At 46.0% G+C, this 8,597-nt stretch overlaps 2 protein-coding genes across 2 annotated transcripts; one reads left to right on the top strand and one right to left on the bottom strand.

Annotated features, from left to right (window-relative positions):
* Positions 1-930: 930 nt before the first annotated feature.
* On the bottom strand, positions 931-4,749 carry cfap206 (cilia and flagella associated protein 206). The gene is made up of 12 exons (XM_079572095.1): positions 4,531-4,749; positions 4,117-4,200; positions 3,962-4,052; positions 3,656-3,844; positions 3,402-3,572; positions 2,953-3,170; positions 2,574-2,693; positions 2,206-2,404; positions 1,970-2,116; positions 1,678-1,871; positions 1,443-1,586; positions 931-1,186 (listed from the first exon to the last, which is right to left on the bottom strand). Exons 1-12 carry the CDS (start codon positions 4,636-4,638, stop codon positions 965-967), a joined length of 1,887 nt encoding a protein of 628 aa, XP_079428221.1. The 5' UTR covers positions 4,639-4,749; the 3' UTR covers positions 931-964.
* A 139-nt stretch (positions 4,750-4,888) lies between these two features.
* Positions 4,889-8,045, top strand: LOC306974724 (xaa-Arg dipeptidase-like). The gene is made up of 7 exons (XM_079572096.1): positions 4,889-5,419; positions 5,708-5,856; positions 6,068-6,210; positions 6,289-6,443; positions 6,931-7,063; positions 7,143-7,250; positions 7,528-8,045. The coding sequence occupies exons 1-7, from the start codon at positions 5,015-5,017 to the stop codon at positions 7,719-7,721; spliced, it is 1,287 nt and encodes a 428-aa protein (XP_079428222.1). The 5' UTR covers positions 4,889-5,014; the 3' UTR covers positions 7,722-8,045.
* The last annotated feature ends 552 nt before the right edge of the window (positions 8,046-8,597 follow it).

Raw genomic sequence — 8,597 nt, forward strand, 5'->3', positions numbered from 1 at the left:
TTTTACATAAAATATTTAACAGCTGAAGTAAATCGTTTAATAATAACAAAATGAAGTATTAAATGTTGTTTTTGGACCCGGTTTTGGGTACTGAATGGAGCACTTTTGTGGTACACAGTGGTTCAATACAAGTTTTTGTATTATATTTTTGAATGAACCTCATTACTGCTACTTCGCTGGATCCTTAGGCAGGATTTATAGGCATCTCGGTCAGATTTATGAAATTTATGTGCGTGAAAAGTAGCACTATGGGTTACTCGAATGCTGCTGCTGCTGCAGGTCTGTTTCATTTATAGTGAGTGCTTGAGTGCAGTGTTTCATTTGACATTTTTTAATTGGATAGAAATGAGACGTGATGATGCGCAGCAGTGATCGGCAGTTTCCTTTTGTGCCAAAACTTTGAACAAAAAAACATTTTTCTGCCCCGTTTTCTCAACATGTACATATGTAAATAATGTATCCTAAATAATTTGTATATATTTATATAAATGTATATTCTGCATGGTTTTGTGAACGTTTTTTTTTCTGCATGTTTTCTAATTGTGTGTTTGCCCCTTTTTTTAATTTGAGAAACGGGGTTTACGTATATGAAAGAAATGTGTTTTCTGACCAACTGTATGTTCCTTACCTGCCTGTGGAGCTCAGATATGAATGCATGTACCACTGTGCCCCGGTGGCGGCAGTGTTTCACCAATTTATCTGTTTTATAATAAATATTTATAATTTGCTAACTTTTTTTGGCTTCATTTCTTCCTATTTCAGTGCACTGGATCTTTTGGATCAGGAGGAAAACAAGACTTCATATGTAAAAGTAAAATCACCTGATCAGTGAACACTAGATTTACTATTGACAATTCACTAGAACTACTTGATGTCCGTAATCTTTAATCCTGATATGAGAGTAAATATAAATAAGTCTAAATCACTTTTCAGATTGCACTTTATTTCTTGGACAGGCGAAGTGTTATTCATCCACTGCTCTGGTCAGGTCCACTTTGGCCATGGGCGCACCCCTCTGTCCACGCAACCCGGACAGGTAGACCAGTGGCCTGGGCACACTGCTCTCACCGTCTTGTGTGGTCTGACCCGCGGCATCTTTCGGGGGATACGTCTGGGTGCTGCTGTCTCTCCTGAGGTGACTCACGTTGGTCTGTGTAGAGTGAGTCATTTTGCCTTGAAGATCGGCCTGGAAAGGACAAAATGTAATGATTTGCAAGCTTCTGTTTTTCTGCCTACAAATGAGGAACGAACAAAAGCAACAAATGCGATGGTCAATGTATAGCCTTGATTCTGATGCACAGTGGCCGTGTGGTTAGCTCTCGTTCCTCACAGCAAGAAAGTCCCTGGCCTGATTAGAGTTTGACAGTGTGGACTATGATGTGAACAATGAATAAAAGTGGCACAAAGTCTATCAAATTAGCAGTAGCAGTGTTGTAGATCACCAGCTGAAGGGCCTTCCTTCGCAGTGCCCACTCGTTCCACTCGTATGTCCGGTCCATGTAGCTCTCCACTGGGTGCGTGTCGGTCTGAGTGCTGCAGGAGTTTCGAGTGTTGGGCTGCGCCAGCAGACGCTCTGCGGACTGCAGCTGTACAAAGATATGTTTCCTCATCACTTAATGTGCAATAATATACTTTAATATACTTTAATATAAACATCATTACGAGACGGTGTCTGACCTCGGTGTATGGGGTGACACAGGAGAATTGGCGGTGGAGGCGCAGCAGCTGAATGAGCTCAGGGCTGCGTTTGGCCCTCTCGGCCACCTGGGAAATGTAGTGTTCTGGAGCTGAGGCGAACTGCAGGGCTGCATCTCTGGAACTAAACGCATACAACTTCTCCTTGTATTTCAGAAGCCCCAGCTGTGGGCTGCCTGTAATTGATGATCCAAAGTTAGTTCAGTGAAGTCATCAACTATTTAAACTAACTATGGGTTTTGTATTAATTGAACATGTTGGCCAGGGGGATTACCTGGCAGCAGCAGTCCGTCCCGACAGACCAGCGCATGTCCACAGAAGCCGCTGTACTGCACACTCTGGACCTCTGCTTCTGCAGCGTTTTCAGGGACTAACCAGACTGTGTCCGGACCACTCACCTCTGCCGAGTCTACAAGCTTTTCTGTGAAACGGCGACACGGCATAGTATTTCTCAATTGTATTTAAGAATTGTGAAGAAAAAAAAAAAAACAAGAGTATCCATTCCCCAACCTGCACACAGGCTCTTCCTCTCTGTGTCACTCTTGACCTGTGAGCCCTGCAGGACTCCGTCTACACTCTGCTCGGAGAAGATCAGGGCCTGGGACTCCACAAACGAACGGAGATTCGACGCAATGTTCCTAAAGATGTGGAGCAGCTCGGCCTCATCCTGCAGAGCGCTCCAGTGGCGCGACAATGACCTGAACATGGGCTACACACGGGCCAGTGAGGTCAGTGGAAGTCAAGAAAAGGACAATACTTACAGGGATTTGCTATTCATTTTCCTTTAATCTATATGAGGAGCGCTTTCCATTATTATTTGGGAGTTAATGTATAAAAATAAGACTATTAACACAAATCTTATGTTTAAGAGTACTTACAAAGACTTGAGCAGAAGGAATGGCTTTCTTCGACTGGACAGTGTCTCTCAACTCCTGTAACTGTGTGGTCAGCTCGTTCTGCAGGCGCTCCACCCTCTGGACACTAGCTCTCACGTCAGCCTGAACACAGGGCCTTTGTAAATGGTCGTGACAAGTTGCGGAAAGGACTTTGTGGTATTATTGTTACAGCAGTGACATTGCATCAGCAAAGGCCAGATCAGAGTTATAAACGTTACACATAGAAGCATGAACACTTGGAGGATCATCTGTTTTCTGCACAGGACCTCTATAATTAGCCATATGCCAATTGTGACCATTCAAATTGCAATTTCTACTCAGTTGTGATTAATCTTGCAACACTAGTGGGTGTAGGCCGTACCATTAACATGTTGAGGAAGGCTTGGTGCTGGCGGACGTTGTAGAGCGCCTGTCGGAGCAGCTCCACAGATACAGCCCTCTCTGCAGCGGCTTCTGTCCCGGGCTCAGTGAGGGTCTCCAGGGTGGCCGTGAACCTCCACACCAGCCTCTCGCAGTCCCCCAACTCCTTCTCCAGGGCAGTGGCACTCACGGGAAGGACCTCCCTGAGCACCTCGGGCACTGAAAACACACCCAATGTCAGGAGAAGCTATATAAACATGTACTGTCAAAGAGTGTTTTTTTTTTTTATTTCATGGGCCTATTGACCAGATAAATAAAACGGCTCAAAGTTTAAAGTCTTCTCTGTCAGTCGAAATGAACAAAGGTGGAACTGACTTTACAGTTGTTTCAAAAAGTTGCTTTCCATTCATGACATGAATTCTATCACGCCACCAATGGTATAATTCTGACCTAAATCCTGGACTATGAGCTCCACGTTGTCCTTGGTCATGCTGGCACGGTTGAAGATTCGGACTCCCGTCACGAGCATGCTCAGGTCTCTCAGCTGCTGCTCTTTGTCTTTTTTGAGAAGAGCCATAAAGGAACCCACCTCCGTCTGAGGGAAGACGCTCTGAAGGGCCGCTGTGCACGAGGACGGCATTATTGTGAGGGGAAAACAAAAGTATTCAAGCATTCAGTGGAGTTGTACTGGTCTGGTGCGGTACCTGTGGTCTGATGGAGTGCGTCCGTGTCACTGGGTGTGCCCATGCCGGAGCGCAGCAGCGCGTAGCGAGTCATTTTTCTGTACAGAATCTCGGCCTCATCTCGTGTCTTCACTCTGGTGTCTGTGATCTCTCGGCTCAGTGGGTTCAGTTTGGAGTCCACCACGTGATGGATCTCTGCCACAAACTCACCTGCACATGGATCAGTTAAATTTGATAACAGTTTGGTCTTTGTGCACCAAATGTTCAGAGTTATGAACATTGAAAATTGTACATGTCAGTTTTTGATTCAAATCAAAGCCCACTTACTGCGCGTGGTGTAGTTGAGATCAAAATAGACCTGCATCTTGACCGTGTCGAGGAACGGGCTGCACCTCTCCGTGAGTCTCTGCAGACAAATCTGAGGAGCAAAGCACCATCAGCACTTTCAGAAACACATACAGACATGAGCTTAAAACATGAACCTCTGTGAGCTTCTGGACGTCCTGGGAGGTCAGAGTGCGGTCTGCGTCAAAACCATTCGTCGGATCCAGAACTGCTGCTTTAATCTGGGAACAAAAAACAAGTTCTTTCTCCACTGTTCTCGCACTTTATTTGTGATGAAAAATGAAGGAGACCCCAGGCAGAAAACCCCCTGCACTATGTCAAGAGGGGCTCACAATAAAATAAACAAATACCCCCCACACTTTTCTTTTGCCCTGGCCCTACCCCCTAATCACAGTTTATGTCTGTCTTTGGGTGGGATGGTTGATTGTAACCTCGGAATAAATTAATATAGGGCCGACTATTCACTGCCCAAACAACTGCACCAGAGAAGTAAGCGCTACAGCACGCTCCTCCAAGTTTCTCAGTTTGGGACAGGCTGCAGAAGGACTCACCATAAACGCAGCGAGCGTCTCGGAGACCTCATGTCCGTGCGAGGAGCAGCGCTGCACAAGCTCACAGATGATGCTTCTGATCACGCTTTCGGCCTGAGCGTGTGCCATTTTGGTCTCCTCAACCTACGGGGGGAAACAACAAAAACGTTTCTCAGAAGTTGTTGACGATGAGCAGTTGTCATGACAACGCGAGGCACCACGTGGGAGCGCGCTTGACCCGTTTACCAAATCACAATGAAATGCTTTGAAGTGTCAAAACCAAGTAGTCTTTAAAAACAACTTTTAAATCACATAGTTGAACCAAAAAAATGTTTGATTGAGAACTTATCTGAACCAGAAATATAGGCTTTACAGGCACACTTCCTTCCACGCCGAGAAGGGCAGCAGTGAGCGCTCCCAGGCACCGGAAGAAGCGTGATGTTGTGGTGGACACAGGTCTGTGTGCAGTGAAGTGACAGCTCAACTTGTTTGTACTTTGTTGAAAATGTCTGAGAGTGCGCAGCGCCTGCAGCAGCTGAAGGAGAAGGCCAAAAGCTGCATCGACCGCGCTCAGGACAAGCTCCACGCTCTGAGCCGAGACATCTGGAGCTGTCCGGAACTGGCCTACCAGGAGACCCGCGCCCACGACAGGCTGGTGCAGTACTTCACTCAGGAGGGTGGCTGGGACGTGGAGGCGCGCTACAAGTTAGACACCGCTTTCAGAGCCTCGTGGGGCCCTCAAAGTGCCCCAAATGGCCCCGTGGTTCGAGTCGGATTCCTCTGCGAGTATGACGCGCTGCCGGGGATTGGACACGCGTGTGGACACAACCTGATCGCGGAGGTCGGGGTGGCGGCGGCGCTGGGGCTGAGAGGGGCGCTGCAGGATGCACCCCTCCCGGTCCCCGTGCAGGTGAGGAGGCAATAGAATCAGGCTGTAGGCAGAGAACATCAGAGCTGTCCTGCTGGCGCCCGACCGGTACAAGCTTTGATTTATTAACTGATTTGAATCCAATCATGTTCAAGTTTGCAAGATCATTTGTGTCATTTCAGATATAAGCCAGAAGGGTTTGTGCTTGACGAGGGAAAATGTAGAAATTTCAACTGGCCTTGGACAATCTTGGACTTATCTTTTAGGAGCTGTAGGCTGGCATAATGTCCCGGTCTGTTTATTATAATACATCTGTTCTATGGTCTCCAGGTGGTGGTGCTGGGGACCCCTGCGGAGGAGGATGGGGGTGGCAAGATTGACCTGCTGCAGGAGGGGGCCTTTGAGGGACTCGATGTGGTGTTCATGGCCCATCCATCGAAGGAGGATGCGCTGTACCTGCCATGTGTGGCTGAGCATGAGTCAGTATCATAGGACAAGGACAGCAGGCGCACACAAACACTACAGATACAGAAACTATACCTCCATTACCTGGGTTTTACATTATTCAGTTTAAAAACAATATGCTCTCCACAGCTGAAATGTGTTTCACATTCACATTCAGTTTTTATAGCTAATATTTGGCATAGTAATCCTAATAATTTAATTTTGGGGTGTTTTTCCTTGTCCCAGTGTGACAGTCCGGTATCATGGGAAGGCCTCCCATGCGTCAGCTTACCCATGGGAGGGGGTCAACGCTTTGGATGCTGCTGTTCTGTGCTACAACAACCTGTCCGTGCTCCGGCAACAAATGAAGCCCACCTGGAGAGTGCATGGTGAGAGCCTCCTCCGGGCCCCTGTGTCTCTGTGCCTCTGTGCAGCAGAACTCTAAAGTGATGTGTAAATACATGCAGGCATCATCAAACATGGTGGACTCAAGCCGAACATCATCCCTGCGTACACGGAGCTGGAGTACTACCTGAGGACTCCATCCAGAGCTGAGCTGCCGCTGCTCAAGCAGAAGGCTGAGGGCTGCTTCAGAGCTGCAGCAGTGGCCACAGGCTGTCGGGTACCGCTGCTCTCTTTGACATTTAAACCCACACACACACACACACACACACACACTAGAGCTGCACGATCAATTGAAAACGAATACAAATCAGCTTGATTTTGCAAATCACAAAGGCTGCATTAATGAAAGGGACTAGATGGAAGTTGTATTTTTTTTTACTTGCTACAGCCACCTCAGGTCTTCTGCGTAGCTGCAGTCTCTGTTAAGCTCATGCATGAAATTGTAGGCTTTTAGCGACAGTTGTGGTGAATAGGTCTGGGCTCATTCTACACATTAGGACATTGCTGGAGCATGTAGGGGTTGGAAAATACATTCTTTTAATTTTTTTAAATTTTATTCCATCTAGGCTCTTTAAGGCACTACAGTTTCCTTTGGGATCTTTCTCTCTTCCTCTACAAACATGTTCTGAAATGCATGGGATTCTTGTGCAGTCCTAGCACATATACACCATTACACAATGATTGACTAAAATGTACACCCTCAGGTCCAAGTAGAGTTTGCCAAGAACAGATTTGACAATATGCTACGGATTCCCACGCTGGAGCAACTGTATCAGGCCAATGGGACATCGCTGGGCATGGACTTTGTGGATGAAGAGATCCTCGCAAATGAATCTGGTCAGAGATCCTCACTATCTGACGGCAATGGACTTTTATATACTGTGCATAGGTTCCTAAACCCATTCTGTCTGAACAGGTTCCACTGACTTCGGAAATGTGACATTCAAGGTCCCTGGGATACACCCATACTTCTACATCGGCTCAGACGCTCTGAACCATACTGAGGAATACACCCATGCTGCAGGTTGGAACATTCCTATGTCGTGTTGTCAGTGGTTCTCAACTTATATTTGTCTCATATAAGCTTGCGTCTATAAAGGAATTATCCTCCATTGAAGTGATTTCAATATAGTAAAAACTAAAAGCATGAGTCTGAACTTTTTTGTTCTAGTAATGCAGTATTTACTAAGTCCATTGCATAGCCACGATTGATTATACATTTACCATCAGCTGAACCCTTTATGTCTATAACATAGGCCTAATAACTGCTTAGAAACCTGCTGAGATTTGGTATCCTTCAGGGGACGTCAAGGCCCAGTTCTACACCCTGCGGACGGCCAAAGCCCTGACCCTGACCGCCCTGGACCTGCTTCTGAGTCCGGAGCTGCTGGAGCATGTCCGACAGGAGTTCACACAGGCCAAGGACAAGGAAGAGAAGAAGGAGCATGCTCTACTGAGGACATTGCCAGTAGGGGACGATGCTGCACACAGCTGAGAGAGACAGTCCCTCAACATTTACTGTGCACGAGTCCACAAGTGCTGTAGACGTCAAATGGTGGAAAGACAAAATTGAATTGTCTCACTAGATCACACAAAGGATAGTAATCAACTATTTTAATATCCTCCATCCGGTTCATGGACTGTGGCACATGGACCTGATGCACTTTGTCAGGACAAGCTTTCAGCTACTGTTTCACTGTGACTTTTAAATCCACATTGAAATGCAGAGATTAAAAGTGTCTTATTTCCTGGATTCAGAAACTAAGTTCAGTTCAAGTCTGAGACAAAGGGATTTGAATAAATCAGTGTTTTCACCGGGCTCATGTTTGTGGTGTTTCTCTTCTGGATGTGGCAGATTTTGAAGGGGCTAATCCTACTTTATTTACCGGGTTTTGTTCGCTGTGACATGCTGGGCCCTCTGAGCCTAGTTTTTGTCTGCTTACTATTTTCCAAATTTGGCTTAAGCCCCAGCAGATGTCACAGCTACATTACATAAGAATAAAAGCATGAGCGGAAGTTTCATCGGCCTCTGACCGCAGTAAATATTCCATTAAATTGGTATCTTCCCCAAAGTGACTCAATGCCACAGACTTATCCAAAAAAACAACATTTTAATAAAGACTTTTGTACACTTTCCAAACCATTTAGAAAACAATCTACAGCCTGTGTCCCCTGGTCATAGTGAAGCAAACAAGAAACGGGAATCTTCCATTTGATAAAGACCAAAAAGATGTAACCTATTGTGTGTAACTGTTTAGTCCAATAAGGGTCATTTGATCTTCTGATGATTATTCTGGTGACATTCCTTTCCATTTTTATGATCTTTTCTTTTTTTCAAAAATAGAAATTCTGGATATCTTTTCCAGTCACC

This window comes from Gobius niger, assembly GCF_951799975.1.
Source record: "Gobius niger genome assembly, chromosome: 15".
Classification (NCBI taxonomy): Eukaryota; Metazoa; Chordata; class Actinopteri; order Gobiiformes; family Gobiidae; genus Gobius; species Gobius niger.

Excerpts from the sequence above, each read along its gene's own strand:
- cfap206 (XM_079572095.1), bottom strand. The coding sequence starts at position 4,638 with ATGGCACACGCTCAGGCCGAAAGCGTGATCAGAAGCATCATCTGTGAG. Across the intron at positions 1,587-1,677 it reads GTGTCACCCCATACACCGAG|CTGCAGTCCGCAGAGCGTCT; the intron begins GTCAGACACCGT and ends ATCTTTGTACAG. Across the intron at positions 1,187-1,442 it reads GAAGGAAGGCCCTTCAGCTG|GCCGATCTTCAAGGCAAAAT; the intron begins GTGATCTACAAC and ends TGTCCTTTCCAG.
- LOC306974724 (XM_079572096.1), top strand. The coding sequence starts at position 5,015 with ATGTCTGAGAGTGCGCAGCGCCTGCAGCAGCTGAAGGAGAAGGCCAAA. Across the intron at positions 5,420-5,707 it reads CCCTCCCGGTCCCCGTGCAG|GTGGTGGTGCTGGGGACCCC; the intron begins GTGAGGAGGCAA and ends TATGGTCTCCAG. Across the intron at positions 7,251-7,527 it reads GGAATACACCCATGCTGCAG|GGGACGTCAAGGCCCAGTTC; the intron begins GTTGGAACATTC and ends GGTATCCTTCAG.